This window comes from Nansenia antarctica (genome assembly GCF_963989245.1).
Source record: "Nansenia antarctica genome assembly, chromosome: 1".
NCBI classification, from domain to species: domain Eukaryota; kingdom Metazoa; phylum Chordata; class Actinopteri; order Argentiniformes; family Microstomatidae; genus Nansenia; species Nansenia antarctica.
In genome coordinates this window covers 25698262-25717619 of record NC_137674.1, presented here as the reverse complement: position 1 = coordinate 25717619, position 19358 = coordinate 25698262, and the positions used below count along the sequence as shown (strand labels likewise).

The 19358-nt window shown below is 44.0% G+C and overlaps 1 protein-coding gene across 1 annotated transcript in view; it reads left to right on the top strand.

The window, feature by feature from the left end:
- Window positions 1–1750: 1750 nt before the first annotated feature.
- Window positions 1751–19358, top strand: part of actn1 (actinin, alpha 1) — a gene marked incomplete at both ends in the record, with an annotated part of 53864 nt that continues 36256 nt past the window's right edge. Inside the window, 1 exon segment of the mRNA XM_080537563.1 lies at window positions 1751–1855. Coding sequence (XP_080393689.1) covers window positions 1751–1855 — 105 coding nt within the window.

Sequence of the window (19358 nt, the reverse complement as noted above, 5' to 3'; positions counted from 1 at the left end):
CTAATACCACTACTACTACTAATAATAATAATAATACGTGTTTATTGCCATGCAATCTCTAACCTCTAGGCTACTGTCTCTCCCTTCTACTCTTATGATCGCCTCCAGATGTGTAAACAGGTTTTGAAGTGTACAGTATCAAATATTTCATTCTCAGGTTCTCACCTGTGCACGGTAGTCGCACCCTGCTGTGAAAAGGATCTCTGCCTCTTTAAACAACAAGGACCGTTCAGTGAGTTGGCAGTCTCGCCTCTTCATCTGTGACATCACTTTACCAAACATTCACCCGCTTGGAAGTTTGTCCATATATGGAAGAGCGCTCCAGTTTCACTGAGCTGCAAACTTCCTCGAGACTAGGGCTATCCCGTGTACGCAGTATTCCCGGTGAGCGAGGCCTCCATGCGGACTAAAACTATGCAGCTTTACCTTACAAGGCAGAGAGACCGTAGCCTCGGCGAGATCTGTGTACATGACATGATGTCAGGGCTGATTCCGATGTCACATCACCTCCAGTGCCCCACCTAACCTTCTTCGGAGTATGGGTGGCAAAGCAAACGTAATATTATGGGTGGCTCTGAATCAAAAGTCGGAGCATGGACTCTATAGGCATATGAAGGGATATGAAGACCATTTATTTGGAATGTGTTAAAAAAACAACAACAATAAAACATGACTTCAACAGTAGAATTAACTATTATAACTAATAAGGATCTAGACGTATTCATCAATAATAATAGCCGAATTCATCAATCGACCGTGATATATGCTGACAGGTAGGTAGCCTAATTCAAAAGATTTCTACCATCTCTTCTCTATACGAATGGGCGTGAATCATCTTCATAAAGAATGACAACAAGAATCTGGGTGTGGTCTCCAGGTCAAGTGCACCCTTTGACAATAATTGATAAAACTACAAAAACAACTTATTTCAGATATACGCTCCGTTGCTGATAGGCCTAATTAGCATACCCACGTTTAGGCCTACGTGGTGTTAGGGTTAAAGTAACAGTGTTTCAATGTCCGTTAAACAGCGGAACAGATTAGGTCGACCCAAAGAAACCATCAGCATGTTTAGATCATTAAACCTTGAACAGTCAATAAGCCTCTACATTGACATCTTGGCCAACCAATCACGATTGACTCTTCATTAATGGGCGGACCTTATAATTCTCCTGTATCCAATCAGATTATAAAGTTCGCCATTGGTTTAATTTTTTTTTTTTTATTCAAAGCAAAGTTGTTTCGTTTGTCAGCAGCGCTCAAGGACCAGCCTACTAAACATTCTGTAGGCCGGTTGTAAAAAGAAGAAAAAAGAGAAGATTCTGCTAGAATAGGACACACAGAAGGCAAAAAGCTTGAGTGAGTTCGCAGAAAGAGAGAGGGATAGAGAGCGAGAGAGCGAGATAGAGAGAGAGAGAGAGAGAGAGAGAGAGAGAGAGAGAGAGAGAGAGAGAGAGAGAGAGAGAGAGAGAGAGAGAGAGAGAGAGAGAGAGAGAGAGAGAGAGAGAGAGAGAGAGAGAGAGCGAGAGAGCGAGATAGAGAGAGAAAGAAAGAGAGAGAGAGAGAGAGAGAGAGAGAGAGAGGGAGGGAGGGAAAGCGAGTCAGCAAGATACTGTGAAGCCGGGGGAGGAGGACCGTTAATTTCATCCACACCGATTTGAGTGCGTGCTGGACAATAACGTATTTGCTGTGCGTCACCTCAACCGAGAAAACGGGAATACAAGAAGAGCAAGAGCATAGCCATCTCACTATGGATCCCTATGACGGAGACGATAACAACGACTACAGGAACCAAGAAGATGACTGGGATCGGGATCTTCTGTTGGATCCTGCGTGGGAGAAGCAGCAAAGAAAGGTAAGGTAGAAAGACAAGAGCCCAGTGCACTGTGTGTGATCCCTGGACCCCTTCCTGGTGCGTAAAGGTGCTGAGCGCCCCCCCTCCCCTCCCCTCGCCCAAATGCAGCAAGGCTGTGGACGCGAGGACGCACCGTTGGCAAAGTGTAGTTTAGGAAATTGTTTGTATATTACAAAGTGACCATGTCAGCAAAAGCCTTTAGGATGATTGTAAAAAGTTAAATATTGCTTATATTGAGCATTACTATTATTCAGCACCATTGATTTGCTCTTTATTACAGAGATAGGCATCATATTTAGGCTAAGTAATAGTATCGCATGTTGCAGTTTACCAAAACTTTTGCTGACATGTAACTCCCTAAAGGTTGTTATTTTATCATCACATCGGTTTGAATTTGGAACAATAAAAGCTGTCTATTAATGCGCTAGGATACATGTTACAGACACGACAATGTGAACATCCTATCTTCGGCAATAGGCATTACCCATCCCCCTCGAAAAAAAACTATGACCCATTGGATGTCGTACGCCCACCTTTCCAGCGCAACAGATGTCAGGCATGCTCTCCTCTCCTCTCGCTGTGCTGCATATCGCATAGGCCTGTCCTCTCCTGTCACACAGCGCCTTCCCAACTCTATGATATGGATGATAATTGTGATAAGCATATAGGCCTTACTGCCTTACAGGATTTAGACTTACAGAAAAAGAACACAAGTGTTTATTATGTTATTAATATTCTTACTATTATCATGATCATGTAAGTATGAGGGTTGTTTTGTTGATAATAAGATATTTTGCACAACTAAGAATAGAACCGATTTAGTATGTCAAGTCCAATTCATGTTTTTTTATTTAGAGAACGGGTGAAACATGTGTGCCCGCGTTAGCTTTTGCTCCCACACTACTTTACTCTTTCCTTTGCTTTGAAAAAAAAGGGAAGAAAAAATGCTCTGGAATCTGAGTAAGCAGTGTGGTTTGGGTTGGGCTTGGATGGGAGCGAGCGTGCCCAAAAATGGTAATAATCGGCCCCTCTCGCTGCTGTTGGAAAAACTTTTTCCTCGTTTCTTTTTTGTGCTTTGAAAGCTCTGGCTTCTAGTTTCCTGAATTATGTCATCGCCAGACTGCTACCGGTGAAAGTAAAAAGCTAGGTATGTGAGGGCAGAGGTCGTGAGTAAATAATTACAGATGCGGGAGTTGGAACACAAGGCCAACCTCAAGACACCATCCGAAGGCACTGTGTCACTGCAGCCAAGATATATAATTAGATTATTTATTTTTTTAAACAGTAAGGAAAAACAACAACTTGGGACTGATGCCTGAGAATTATCACAATCTAAAGCATGATGGTGCAATGCATCTGACTGTTGATTGCTCCATGTGCCAATGTTGTAACTGTATCTCTTTACTCAAACAAAGTATTATTATTATTATTGTTATTATTATTATTATTATTGTTATTATTATAATTATTATTATTATTATTATTATTATTATTATATTATTATATGTCAGCTTATGAATGGAAACTACGGTTCCTGTTCACAATGCCTTTGAATAAAATACAACAATAAACAGTTGAAAAGAAAACAATATCACTGGACAGTTCAGTACGTCATGCTAGGACAGGACAGGACCACTAATCCACCTAGACCAGTATGTTTTCAAACTACACAATCTATCCCAAGTTAGTAAAGCACAATATTAAATACTTTTTTGTAATAGAGTTTGAGAAAATAACAAAAATACAGAATGACTGTCTTGCCTCTCCTTAGTGGCTTGTAATCTGCATGTATATGAGTATATGAGTACACATGTTGTGGTGTCAATCTGACCCGTAATTATATCATGTGTATCTGAATGTGTGGGCACAGAGAGCAGAGTTAAGTAGGTTATTGTGTGGAGATCCAGCGAGACAAAAAGACAATTATGGGGTGGCAGTCTGACTGAGGGAGGGAGGGTTGTAACTCCTGGCAGGCAGGCAGGCCTGCCGTACTGTCCTAGGCCCCAGGGTGAACATAGTTGACTGGCCCACACACACACACACACATCACCCGCCGGTTACTCCAGCCTTCATACAATACGCCTCACTACAGATCAGGCTGAGCGTTTTGAAAGTCATAAGAAGATTGTTATTGATAGATCACATTTCACATGACACTGTTCTTATTGTTGTTTGATTACAAGCGTATGTATGTACAGGTATTGTTAGCCTATTAAATGTTTGTAGTAATGTTCTATGCTAAGGGCTATGGTTCAGGTAAGGGTCAGAGTAAGATCTAGGGTTATAGCTGCAAGTTTAGTGTCGCGATGTGTAATTACAACATTAGTTATACTGTACTTACAATCTAATTACAGTACACAGTAACACAAGCACTGTAATGTAAAGTTAAAGTGTTGAGGTTAACCTTCCTTCTATGAGCATATGTAGCCTACAGTATTGTAGTTCACAAATGGCCGTGTGCATGTCTTAACTTGACTCTCAGGTATAAAGGCACTCAATATCTTCATATCTTTGGAATCTTAATGTCTTTCCAAAGCCAGGTGTCTCTGGTAAAAAAAAGAAGGAAAAAAAAGAAAGAAAGTACTGTGGTATGTATTACACAGTAGTATCTGTTGTGTTGAGGTCTCAAAATAAAATTGGACAAATAGTTGCCATATACATTGTTTCTAGGAATGATTGTAAAGGACTCAACAGCCTAGGCTGAATGCCAACACATACATCTTTGCATGCCTGATTGATTATGACTTTTGATGGGACGGATCTGTTTTTCTCTGTCTGCCACTCTCTCTCTCTCTCTCTCTCTCTCTCTCTCTCTCTCTCTCTCTCTCTCTCTCTCTCTCTCTCTCTCTGTATCTCTCTCTCTGTATCTCTCTCTCTCTCTGTCTCTCTGTGTCTCTCTGTATCTCTCTCTCTCTCTTAACTTTTTTACACTGTCCCTCTGTGTTTTACAGAATTCCACTCTTTTCGTCCAGAAGGTAGAATGCAGGTGCTTCACTGCTGTGGCTAATTCGTCTAGGCATGTCCTTATAAGGGAATGAGCTGTACCTCCAATTTTCCCTGCCCATAAACCCCACCCCCACCTCCATTCCTCAGAGTGACACTCCCAGAACTACCTTCCCCTCAGGCTCCACCAACCAGTGCTAAAATAAGGTTAATTGATTCTGTAAACCCATTCAGTTTTCATAATCGTAAATGATTGTTCATTCATTCCATCCTTGATCCATCCTGAGAGCACTCCTCATCTGGCTAACATTAGCTCTCTGCTCCATTCGTGTGCCTGCCTAGGTGCTAATAGAAATACTTGCTTAAGGTGCCAAAAGCCTGGAGCAGACATGTGCAGAGTCAATCTCTGTTTCAGACAGTGCGGTTCAGCACTCAATTAATCCACTCCTCCAGGCAAATTAATAAAGTATGGGCCTGCCTGTCCTTTCCTTTTGGCTGACAAATTTGTCGGGAAAGTAAACCAACTGAAAGTGAATCAGTGTGTTATCAGACTTGTCACAACTCTCCTCTCTCTGCTGGCTAATCAGCAGTTCCGTGGGTGGGTGGGGTTTTTTGCAGCCGTCCAACCCAAGCATCCTAACTGATTGGCACCTGGCTGCTGTGGGGTGCTGCCGGGTTGTGTAATGGGCAGGATTCAGAATCAGGACGGAGGGGAGGCCACCTCGATGAATTCCTCCTGTCATCGGATTCCTCCCCTCTCTCTCCCATGATGCTCCCTGTTCTGTCTATGGGCGCCCGGCGGTTTCAACAAAAGGGGGGAACATAGAGTCAGAGACAGAGGCCAACAATGACAAAGCGAGGAATGTCAAAAGAGTGCATTCCCCTCTCTCTGCTGTGGTGAGACAGCTGCTCGATCATGTGACTGACTTTTGGTCCAAGTCCCACAATGCAGTGTGTTAGCAGACCTCCCTAGTATACCCTAACCCTATACCTGTCATGTCCAGAGTTGCTGTTATACATGACCATATTTATAATATATTGATATCATATCATATACCACACTCATTATGTAAAAAAAAGAAGAAAATATTTTATCTCTATGAGTTCGAGTTCTCCATGACAGTTTGAATCAAAGATACCGTCGGTTTGGGGTTGGATGGGGAAACAAACAAACAAACAACTGATTTCTGGCACTGATTTTAAAGGATAAAAAGAGGAAGTAAAGATGGAGGATGTGATCGGGGAATTCAAATGTGCGGCTTAATTGGAGTCATGCGTGTGTGAGTGCTCTGTGTCGCCGTGTCTGTTCAGTGTCATAGTTGATACAGTCATGCCATAAATCCCAGTGGGGCTCTTTACCCCCAACAACCTAACCTCGGTCACACAGCCGTGCCCCTGTCTCGTTTATACTGACTGATGGGGTTACACACACACACACACACACACACACACACACGCGCACACACACACACACACACACACACACACACACACACACACACACACACACACACACACACACACACACACGTGACCTATCAAAGTAAGTTTTATGTGTCTGCTCCCAGTGCGATTCTCAGAGTCGTCGGAACATTGGAGGGCGTCCTGACCAACCACTGTCACGACGTTCCCAACATTCAGAAAAAACAACACAGATCGATCAGTCAAGCAGGAAGATATTATTCCCTCACTCTCTCTTCTCTCCCTCTCCCCTCTCTCTGCCCTCCCTGACCCAGCCCCCCCCCCCCCCCCACACACACACACACACCCATAACCCCCCCTTGTGAAACACGATCCTGTGTAAACAAGCTCAGGCTGTAGTGGAACATGTTTTGTAATTAACTGAAACCTCTTGTTATCTTCCGCTAATGAAAAGCTTTTAGTCCAAAAGGAGCCCTCTGGTCTTACACCCCAAAGCCGTTCCCTGACATTTGGTCTGTGGACGGTTGTTGTCCTGTAACTAAGGCCTCTCGACTAACCTGTTTCTGCGGCGTACATACACACCATTTCTCCTCGTTTAGTGATTCTCTGCTGGGTGGAGGGAGGGGGGAACACAGGAGGTGACTTACCAGCACAGTATCTTGCATGTTCCCCCAAGATTAGGACCTTTTTTGTAAAAAACTTGTGTTATTTACATAGCGTGATAGTTCTATCTCCGTTTAGGGTAGTTCAGAGATATTGAGCGTCAAAGTTTTTACATTCCATTATGTTTGGTGAGATGGAACCTTTGTATTTTATTAATTTCTAACTCAAAAATGTCAACATTTTAGAAATAACACCACAGGCATTAATAACAGTACAGTTCTGCCTGTCGTTTGCAAAATACCCTGTCGCTCTGTCCCCTTAAGCGGAACAGCTAAAGTAAATAGTCTTGCTGTGCACTCATATTTTTTTCGTTCACTCGTTCACAGTTTTTGTGTCTGTTACAAACATACATTTTTTTGTTCATCACCACTCTATTAGCCCGGCCCAGTTGGATGCATAAAACAAAATCTGTTTATTGTTTTGCATTATGGAATGCTCCATATGCAACATGACTGCCAGAAAGACCATATCCCAGAACCTTTCTAAACAGAGATGGAATTTTTTCCCGTAGCTGTTTTTTTTCCAAACTTTAATTGACTGGTTTGGAACAGTTCCTCTGTACTGTAGTAACAACTTGCAAAGTTTGTCCCCTGAGCACTATTTTGTGGCGGGAAAAAAGCGATTTCTTCCTTATTAAGTTATGCGCACTGTATAAAGAATGTGCTGTTTGCGGAGTCAAATGTGCTCAATTAACTCACTCTTATCCTTGTATGCCAGGGTATGGATGCAAATGCCCTCAGTAATTTTCTCCAGACCATGTTCCAAAATTGGACATACTGTATATTTAGAAATGAGATACGAAATGTTGTCGGATCATGCGTAACACAAGGCATAAGACCAAATTTGGAAGGATGTGAATAAATTGCTTCTACTGGCTTAGAAGAAGTCATAGAGTTTTGATGCCTTGGCATGTTTGTCCATATGGTACTGAATGCAATTCAATGCATAGTACAGTAGTCTTCTGCATTTGTTTTAATACAAATGCAGTACTTATATGTTGTTATTACTTTGTGGACTCGTACTATACTGTACATACATGCATGCATGCCCAGCAGAGTTGTAAAGAGCATGATGGTTTGAGCTAAAAACCCTTGCCAGAATTCCACATCCACCGAGGGATTTAGGGGGTCAGGGTGCACTTCCTGTGGAGCAGAGGGTGACAAGAAAACAGTTTTAAAGGCACTTTAATGTGCTAGAATGTGCTAGAATGTGTCTGGATCCACAGAGAACGTATGGTCACATGTAATTAATAGTGAACGACCCTTTGGCAACACTGAGGCTTTGTAGACAACGTGTCTGCATTTTTCAAAAGAATCTTCCAGCTATACAATGGGAAGAATATATTTCTCCTTTCACTACTGTTATTAAGTCATGCATTATTGTGTGCATACATGTGTGTGAGCAGTGCACACCTTTTTCCCTTTGGTCATTGCGTGCAGCATCTTCTTGCTAGTCTCTCAGTACGTATGTTTTCTACATGGCACTCATCATGGCTCCTGCACACAGGAAGAACTGCTGTGAAGTAAACGTAGTTTAGAGTAAACAGATACGCTGGTAACAGCAGGCACACCTTCCCATTCAGTAACCATGTGGGCGGAGCGCAGGAGGCAGGGGGGTAGGGAGGGGGAGGGAGGGAGGCAAGGAGGGAGGGAGGTAGGTAAGGGGAGGGAGGGAGGCAAGGAGGGAGGAAGGTAGGTAGGGGGAGGGAGGGAGGGAGGGAGAGAGGGGGAGGGAGGGAGGCAAGGAGGGAGGGAGGTAGGTAGGGGGAGGGAGGGAGACAAGGAGGGAGGGAGGTAGGTAGGGGGAGGGAGGGAGGCAAGGAGGGAGGGAGGTAGGTAGGGGGAGGGAGGGAGACAAGGAGGGAGGGAGGTAGGGGGAGGGAGGGAGGGAGCTAGGTAGGGGGAGGGAGGGAGGGAGGCAAGGAGGGAGGGAGGTAGGTAGGGGGAGGGAGGGAGGGAGGAAAAGAGGGAGGGAGGGAGGCAAGGAGGGAGGGAGGGAGGGAGGCAAGGAGGGAGGGAGGGAGGTAGGGGGAGGGAGGGAGGGAGGTAAGGAGGGAGGGGGTGGTGAGGTGAGGAGCTTTCAGCCGTGTCCACAAAGCGAGTGTGTTGAGGAGGCCATTCTTTGTCACTGTGTCAACCAGGAGTCAATAATTCATCATCAGTGGGGCAGGCGAGCCCATAAATTATTTGATTGCTATTTCCTTTTCAATTTCTCAAGAGCCTTCCCTCCTCTGCTTCCCTGCAATTCATCATCCAATTTACATTCCTCTTTTTGGCCAACCTACCTGGCCACTCAGGGAATTAACTTGGAGCTGAAGAGAGAGAGTGATCTCTCCCAGGACTGAGGGTGATGATGAGAGGGTAGAGCAGTGAGGAGAGGGTAGAGTAGTGAGGAGAGGGTAGTGCAGTAAGGAGAGGGTAGTGCAGTAAGCACTAGTAGGCCAGGGGCAGCTGTGGCGCAGGAGGTAGAGCCGCCGTCTAATGATCGCAAGGTTGTCAGACCGGCGGTTCGAGCCCCGGCTAGCCACATGTCAAAGTGTCCTTGGGCAAAACACTAAACCCCAAATTGCTCCCAATGAGCGGGCCGGCTGTCGCCTTGCATGGTAGCTTGCCGCCATTGGTGTGTAAATGTGTGTGTGAATGGGTGAATGAGAGGCCGTTGTAAAGCGCTTTGGATAAAGTGCAGTCCATTTAGGTGAAGTGACTGCACTGCAGACCCAAAAAAGAACTTCTCCCTACATGTCGCACTTTCTCTCCCCCCCCCCTTCCGCCATCGTCATTCTTCTCTCCTCTCATGGCATCTTCACCTCTCTCTCTCTGCCATTCCTCTCCCCCTTCTGCAATATGTGAGGGGGTGGGTGGGTGGGTGGTAATGGATTTGAGAAAAGTCGTTTTTTTAATGCAGATTATATGGAGTAATATCTCCGGCATTATCACTAAGCCTCGACACTGAGCAGTTACCAGCCAACTGTAATTCTGGCTCTTTTATACGGCCAAATATGGTCCTCACAGGACAGGCCAGAGGATATTTGTTCTGGTACTCTCTCTCTTTCCAAACTGTGACAAAGATCTGTATGACAGTCAGCGCTATTGATCGTCTGATCCATTTGCAATTATAGTAAATTAGAATTGAGTTCAACCCCCAGGCTGAATTCTTGTTTTCCGATCGATGGCTCTGTGGTGATTGTGAGACAGTCACCACCACAAGAGACATCCGTTACAATACAATTACAGAGCTAGAGACTAGGGACTAGAGAGAGACTAGAGACTAGGGACTAGAGACTAGAGAGAGACTAGGGATGCACCGGATTTAAAATGATTATTATAATTAAAGCCGAATTTAAGGCAACATTTGACCGAATACCGAATACGTACCGGCAGTTATTTTACGTCTACTCAGGGGTTTTCCTGGCACAAAATGAGGTGTTATGACAGAGAAAGTTCGTTAGTCCTTGTTATTACAGTAGTACCATGTCAGTCCAAAACCTATTGTTGACTGTCTGATCAATAGAACTTTTCAGCGATTGAAAACCCTGATAGACTTCAAAACGGATCTTTTTACAAATAATACATTAAAAGTACCGTAGCACTGACTAACGCTAGTATAGGCTCAACTTGTCATTCTGGATAATGAAACAGCAAGCCAACTAATGTGACTTCCAGGATTTTTTTATATGAAATAACATTTCGACCTAAAAGACTATTCTGACATGCAACATGTTTCTGTCTGGTCGGCTGGTTCCCTGTTTTGTCTTTACGCACACAGCTATTTCGCTAGCAAACACGAAAGCTAATAGTCTAGCAGGAAGGGCCCTCAGATTTTGAGATACCCCTACCCGAGGTAGAGCAAGTTACAACAATGATTTTTCTTATCTTTAGGGTCTCCCATTAATGAAATTGATTGTTGTAAAATTTTATTTTTGGGGAAAAGATGTTTTTTTGGTTGTTCTTTAGAGCTACCCCAATCCCTGAAAAAGAGCCAAATTAGACCAGGCCGAATATGGGGAAGGTGACAAAAAAGCCCATAACTTGAGAATGATCACTCTTTTCCTCTTCAGATTTGCTGAGGTATGAACCAGGTGGTTGTCCTACATCACCAAATAGTCAGACAACTATTTACCTAAATAAATACTGAATTATAGTCCTGTAAACTTAGCTTTAGTTTAGACGGAAATTGTACTTTTTGGTGACAGGAACATAGGACTCCATCACTTTTCTCTCATTTATCAGAAAAACAGAAATCCCTGAAAAATATATCATTACTGAATTGTCTAGGGTGCTATTGAACAATAACCAGTAGTTGTATGGAAATATCTCATACAGTTCTATTGCAAATGAGATTTCTTTAGACATAGGCCTACCTCTTCTCTGATACAGTCAAATTCCGAATGGGGGATAAGTGGCATAATAGCCTATAAGTTAAGAATGCTCACTCTGATGGTCATCATATTTGGAGAGGGAAATACCTTTTGCCATGATCTAATTGCACAATGCTGCAGCAGACGTACACCTATCACACTAGGACTTGGGATTATGATCCATCATGAGTTTGGCAGCAAGGCCCTTATCAACAAGCTACACATGATGGGTCATTGTGTGTCGTATGATGAAGTGCGTCAATTTCTCACATCAGTAGCAGCAGATCAATTACAGAGAAGCAAAGGTGTTTACATTCCAAATGGACTGACAAGAACCACAGAACATGGGATAATTGATGCAGCCATTGACAACTTTGACCAGAATGAAGAGACGCTGGATGGCAAAAATACAACACATTCCATGGCAATTGTTGTATACAGAAGAGGTGATGTTGCCACAGCACACAACCCCATCCTGAGAATCCCGGAGAGATCTCTCCATGCCCTGGACAGCTGTGATTTGGATAATGAAGAGGTTCAGAGGTAAATATTATAGACCAACTATCTGCCAGACACATGCAATACTTGATTGAAATGGCTCGGATATACTGTATGTTAATGCAATATAATCCAATATTAAAATGTTAAATGTGTAATGTGCACTGGAGGCTTCAAGTTTCACATTACACTTGTGTAAGTCAGACTAGCATTTGTCCAATATTCAAGTTACACATTATTTGTGAGGTCACACATCATAATCTAAGGAATCTGGAGTGTTGTTGTTTGTAAGGGAATTTTGTTAAAGATTGAATTTTATGACAAAAGATGCCTAATGACTTGTTCTTGAATTTCAGATACATCAAGCCAGGTAGGCGATCTGAACCACCAGCAGTTCTACCACAGGTCCTCAAATCAGACAGCACAAAAGCTCAGGCAGCAGAAGGCCAAGACTTACTTTGGAAGGTGAGCCGTATCATGAAAGAAGAAGAACAGAGAATCCCAGGATGGTCTGCATTCAATGCCTATGTATCCACGTCAGACATCCCATTAACAACAGTACAATATATGCCCTTCATAAGAGCTTCACCATCAGACCTATCTACAATCTATACAGCTCTTTTGCAGCTCACACAGCTTGCTCAAGAACTGGGACAGAGGCATATACTTGTAACTGCTGACCTTGCCATCTACAGCAAAGCACAGCAAATTCTGTGGAGCAAACCTGAAGCTTTGGATGGCAAGATCACCATGAGAATTGGAGGAATGCACGTCACCATGGCCTTTCTGGCAAGCATTGGGAAGGTGTATGCAGACGGGGGCCTCTTTGACATGATAACCGAGTCTGGAGTCTATGCTGACGCAACAGCTCGGCAGATGCTTCAGGGTAAACAACTGACAAGAGGTGTGAGGAGCATCAAGGTTGTTTCAGAGGCTCTGTTCAGGCTCTTCTGGATGGCACTGGTCTCCTGGCTGAACAAAAAAGGCCAAAGTCCATTGTCTGCTGAACAAGAACACCTCCTGCGAGATGTGCAGCATGCCTTTCATGGCAACGACCAGGTCTCTGCCAGACAGTTCTTAAGTGAAGCGGAGACAGACCTTCCTGAACTGAGGAGAAGAATACAACAGTTTTCAGAGAGGGGAGTTCAACAATCAGCAACTTTTAAGTACTGGCTGAATTTCCTCAAAGGGGCTGATCTCTTACTCAGAATGCTACGATCAGAGCGTGAAGCTAACTTTGACCTTCATCTCAACTGCATGTCTGAAGCAATACCATGGTTCCGGGCTGCTGGCAGGATGAACTATGCAAAGTACATGCCAGTCTACATAGCTGAAATGAAAGCCCTTGAAAAAAGCCAACCAGAGTCCTACAAATTCATGAGAGAAGGAGGGTTTGTTGTGCGGCGCTCAGATGAGAGAAACTTCAACTGTGTAGCCACCGATCAAGCACTTGAACAAACTATCAACAGAGAAGGAAAGGGTCAAGGAGGCATTATCGGCTTCACACTACGAAAGGGAGCTCTGAAAAGATGGCTCATTACAAGGCATGTCACCAGTGAGTACTGCGATGCCATGACAGAGCTTTGTGATGCAGCGGCACATGCACCAAAATCCCACAAAGAACATGGAGCAGCCCGCATGGACAGGGATGAGAGGGAAACTATACAGATAATGGAGTTTGTGCAAGACAGGCAGAACCCATTTGATTTGGAGAAAGTTCCCGATGAGCTCATCAATATTTCAAGTGGACAAGTAGCATCACAAAAGGTGGCAAAAGATCTCTCAAGCTTTCTGGAAGATGGAGAAAAGCTAAATGCTAATTTCATTGATGAACGACTTAAGAGTGATACACCAAAAAGTTTCTGGGATCCTGAGAAAAGACATAAATTGGCAACATTCACAGATATGATAGCAGTAATAAAATCTAGTAAATCTAAGCAGCTTCAGATGGATTCCGATGTCCTCTTCAGGAGACTCCTGGCTGTTTCAAAACAAAGGGACGTATCATTGGAGAATGTGATGCGTCATGAATTGGCTGCTGTCCCACCCTCTCTCTTCTATGACGATGGGGCGATGAGAAAAACCACAAAAGCAGACCTTGCAAAAAAACTGGAGTCGGTAGTAGAAGTGATGCAAGAGCTGTCTGACACCACAGAGAAATCTGCATACATCATTGATGGCATGGCTATGCTTCAAAGCCTCCATGATTCAGCCTTCCAGACCTTCAGTGAGCTAGCAGAATGCATCCTGAAGAAGATCTTGTCACTTCTAAATAGAAAACAAGAAATGCAATGTGTGGTCATGGTATTTGACAGGTATGACGGCCCACAGTCAATCAAAGACCTGGAGAGGCAAAGGAGAGGTGCAAGTGATGGAAGGCCTACACATGTTATCACTGGCAACACAAATGTCCCAAACTACAGGAAGTACTTGAGGAGTAGTGGAAACAAGACTGCACTGTGCATGTTTGTGAGCAACTACATTGTCACTGCAGCCCCACAGAGACTACACTCAGATGACTCCATCATCTTGGCAGGTGGATTTGATAAAGGGGAGGAGGTGAAGAGCATCTGCACAGCAGGAGTCAGCAGTTTGACATCACTGTACAGTGATCAGGAGGAGGCAGACACAAGGATGGTGCTCCATGCCATACATCTTGCAGAGTCATATTCCCGCATCATTGTGAGGTCTGATGACACAGATGTGGAAGTACTGCTCATATACTATGCAAGCAAAGAAATGTTTGGTTCATCTCTGGTGTACATGCATACAGGCCATGGAATGAGAGAGAGATATGTCCCCATCAACACCATATCTGAGAAGATTGGAAAAGACATGTCTAACTGTCTACCAGCATGTCATGCACTCACTGGCTGTGACACAACAAGTAGTTTGTACAGAATAGGAAAGACAACAGCATTCAACAAACTCAAGACCCATCTCAGCGAGCTCAAAGATCTGGCCCATTTTGGACTCTCTGCCAGCTTGGAAGAGTCTTTGCCAGTCGCAAGAGAATTTGCGCTTCTCCTATATGGAAAAAAGAAAATGGAAAATGGATTGATGTGCACAAACCTGGATGAACTGAGGTTCATAATTGCATCAACATCTGATACAGCCTCTGCAAATCTGCCGCCAACAGAGGATGCATTTCAGCAGCATGTGCAGAGAGCAATGTTCCAGACAGCGGTATGGTGTCACAGCCACATGCCCAAACCCCTGTTATGGAGTCCTATTGGCAAGGGGTGGATTATCAGAGATGGGGCCATTCAACCTGTCCTTTTTACAAAACCCCCAGCACCTACAGAAGTGAGAGACATCACTCATTTATATTGCAAAGATGCAAAGTGTGGAGAGAGTGGAAAGTGCCAGTGCCTCTCTGTTGGCCTTCCCTGTACAGAGTTCTGCACCTGCTGTGCAGAATGTCAAAATGTGTCCCCTAATGTTTGAGGACTGTATTTAATTGTACTTTGAATTAAGGTTCCAGTTTTAATAAAACCTGTACTATTTACACCTATGTTTTAGAGGCTTGTAATTTAGAACTAATAAACTTTATTTTATTGGGTTACTCTTATTCTGACTATTTTGTGATGTAGTTCAGCCACCTGGTATTTCCCTCTCCAAATATGATGACCATCAGAGTGAGCATTCTTAACTTATAGGCTATTATGCCACTTATCCCCCATTCGGAATTTGACTGTATCAGAGAAGAGGTAGGCCTATGTCTAAAGAAATCTCATTTGCAATAGAACTGTATGAGATATTTCCATACAACTACTGGTTATTGTTCAATAGCACCCTAGACAATTCAGTAATGATATATTTTTCAGGGATTTCTGTTTTTCTGATAAATGAGAGAAAAGTGATGGAGTCCTATGTTCCTGTCACCAAAAAGTACAATTTCCGTCTAAACTAAAGCTAAGTTTACAGGACTATAATTCAGTATTTATTTAGGTAAATAGTTGTCTGACTATTTGGTGATGTAGGACAACCACCTGGTTCATACCTCAGCAAATCTGAAGAGGAAAAGAGTGATCATTCTCAAGTTATGGGCTTTTTTGTCACCTTCCCCATATTCGGCCTGGTCTAATTTGGCTCTTTTTCAGGGATTGGGGTAGCTCTAAAGAACAACCAAAAAAACATCTTTTCCCCAAAAATAAAATTTTACAACAATCAATTTCATTAATGGGAGACCCTAAAGATAAGAAAAATCATTGTTGTAACTTGCTCTACCTCGGGTAGGGGTATCTCAAAAACTAAAGCCTTTTTTGAGGACTTGCTGCTAGACTATAAGCTTATTTGCAGTACAGCGCCACCAGGGTTAGGGTTAAATGAAAGGATATTCCGATAAACTACTGTAACAAAAGCATTTCTGAGCGTTCATTGCTAGGCATGATATCTGATATCTGATATTGCTTTACTCATAACTCAGACAGTCGTCGTCGTCACCCCCCCCCCCCCCACCCCCACAGTAACAGGGTAAATGGTAAATGGACTGCACTTATATAGCGCCTTTTTTGCTGCTCCAAAGCTGCTCCAAAGCGCTTTACAACAGCCTCTCATTCACCCATTCACACACACATTCACACACCAATGGCGGCAAGCTGCCATGCAAGGCGCCGGCCGGCCTGCTCACTGGGAGCAATTTTGGGGTTCAGTGTCTTGCCCAAGGACTTCACTTCGACATGTGGCCAGTCGAGGCTCGAACCGCTGATCTGCCAACCTTGTGATCGTTAGAGGATCATTACTATAGGGTCACAGTAACATGTCAAGAGAGTGAGGGGCTGTGGCTGGGCTGAGTGTCGTCTGCTCCGGGCTTGTGTTGTGGAGAGCCCTTGGCCAGCCAGACGGTGTGAAGTGCTGGCAGGTGTTGTGGGTGCTAGAGAGACCAGCTGGTAGAGGGGTGGTGGTGTCTCTCTCTGATGCTAGGAGCAGCATTGTCTGTCCTGGAAGTATCTGAAGTACAGGGGTCGGTAGTACTCGGTACTGCCAGAGGGGTTGAGTGTGTGTGTACATGACTCTCTCAATATATACACCTCTATCTGTACACCTGCACTGTGTCCTACAGCCTGGCACGCTGTCACTGGTCTGCCCAGCGAACAGGGTTACTAGAACAGCCGTGCCTTTTTTACCTACTAAAAGAGCCGTCGCCTCGGGCCCCTCTTTACAATGCTAAGCTGCTATTTACACACAACGACCACTAGTTGGCCGCTTGTAAATTAGCCTGCTAACCTGTCCTGGAAGATCAACACAGCAGCCATCATCAAGAAGGCACAACAGCGAAGCCCCGCGGTGGCGTAGCGGTCTAAGCACTAGCCACTAGTGCAAGCTGCCCACCGGGGACTGGGATTGAATCCCGGTCTCGCCAGACCCGGATATGGCCGAGGCACACAGGGAGCGGCATATTGAGCGGCCGCTCCAGAGGGCGGTATAGGACTATTTCCGGACAAGGATCCGTCGCGCAACAGCGCCCCCGGGGTGCCGGAATAACGGTGCTGGGCTCGAGGAGCCAGTCAGCTAGTCTGCCTGGCGATCTCCTCATTTCACTTTAAATGAATGTGCAATAACACTATGTGCAATATGACAACCCTCGGGTACATAAGGTTCAGAGATAGGAAATGTTAGAATAGGTATAGCATAGCATAGAGTACAGCACAGTGTTTTATTTGTATAGTATAGTAGTGGATACTAGTGTACAATAGCCTTTATTTATGTAAACCAGCTCTTTTCCCTTCTTGTTTTTAGTTTTTTTCCTAGCACCAGGGGAGCCCCCCCTCCCAAATTTCGTTGTTTGGTACCTGTACTATATCAATGACAATAAAGACCATTCATTCATTCATTCATTCCTTCCGACACAGAAAAACAGCAAAATAGCTTTTTTACTAGCTTATCCTGATGTGATTATGAAAATGTGAGGATACTGGGTGGTAGAACGCACATATCTAGGAAAAGTCATGAAAGGAGGGTCCTGAAATTTGATCGAGTGCAAAGATATAAAAACATTTTTTACTCACAGGGGTCAAATGACCCCTCATTGCTGATTAAGTGTTAATGGCCCAGAGTGCTATTAGAGGTGTGAGCAGCACAGTGCTCTGCTGTGCTTCTCTGGGGGGCGGTTGTTTTGGTATGTCGAAGAAGCAGCTTGTCATTCTCTGAGGAGGGGTCAGAATGGTCAGCGTTTAGGGTCGCGTAGTTAAAATGTGCTGCTTGAAGTAGTAACGTGCCTTTTGCATGATATGGATTCAGTTGATATGTGTTCAGGTTACTAGGCAACAGTCTTTTTGAAGTTCAGTTGCGGAACAATTTTTTGTTTATTTTTATGATTAAATAAACCAACAAATCATAATCTGTTGTCGCTTATTACTGTTAACTAATAAATGGGGCTGTAGAACTGTTGTATAAAAGCAATATCACACTCGAGGTCCTGCTGTTATAATGAATATCAGCACGGCTGTGATTGGGTCATAGGTACGAGGCCGCAGGCCGAGTAGGAAGACAATCACAGCCATGCTGTGTAGTCTAATTAACGGTCATTTAGTAGAACATCTGTGCGGTGGAGTGATACATATAGTTACAAGTCCCAGTGCTGTTATACTGTATATCGGCACTCATGGAATGCCTCTTGTCCAATCAAATTACTTAGTCGGGAACTAACTGTTGTATAGTTCACTGTATCTCAATGAACAGACATTTGCGTCTGAGGCTTGGGTTTGTTTTACACTTCTCTATTCAAATGTCAAACCCCAAACTCCTTTTTTCAGTTCTTGGTGAACTGAAAGAACTGAAGGGTTGTTTCTCACATGTGGAATTGATGAGCATAAGGAAGGCAGATTTGTCTGTATATGTGCCTGCGTTTGTGGGTCTTAAAGGGACCAGTGAGTCCAGTGTGACAAAAGGCCACGCCTCCACCCAGCATTTGGCTCACCATGCAGGAGTCAGGTGACTGTCAGCAGTCAAAACGCTGCTCTTGCACATAAAACCACCATAGTAGCATTCTATGTTTCCCATCACACACTTGTTTAGATTGGGAGTGAACTAACACTAGCAGCCCATAAAATGGCCTATGGCTGACTCGTGAATTCATGTGTTGACTTTTGAGAGTAATTACATGTAGGCCTAATTCTTCTATTTTTCTACTCTCTGCTGATCACACATGAATGTCCTTTGTTTTGTTGTGTAGCTAGTCCACCCAGAGTCTGTCCCCCCTCCTCCTCCTCCTCCTCAACAGGCGGTTTGTGTATAGGGTTTACTGTGCTAGCAGCAGAAGGTTAGCCTTAAGCTATTGCCTGGGGAGCTCAGGAAGAAACGTTGCCCCCACAAAGTCTCCATTGTACACAAGAGATGCTCCCTCTTTGAGCTGTTTGAAGAGGAAAGATACATGTGCATGTGCTCTCTCCTTGTCTTTTGGAGTGGTTTTGTTGCCCAGCTTGGCCTCTTTTGATGAGTGTTTGTTTAGCATCTATCTACCCCATGTAGGCTATTTGCATTTGATTTGTTTACTGGAAGTGATAAGCCTCCAGTACTAGGCTATATGGCACCTTTTCAGACAGATGTTTGGTCGGGTATGACAAACATCACCTTACTAAGTTATCCCACAAAAAGCAGGAAATGTTACTTATGTAA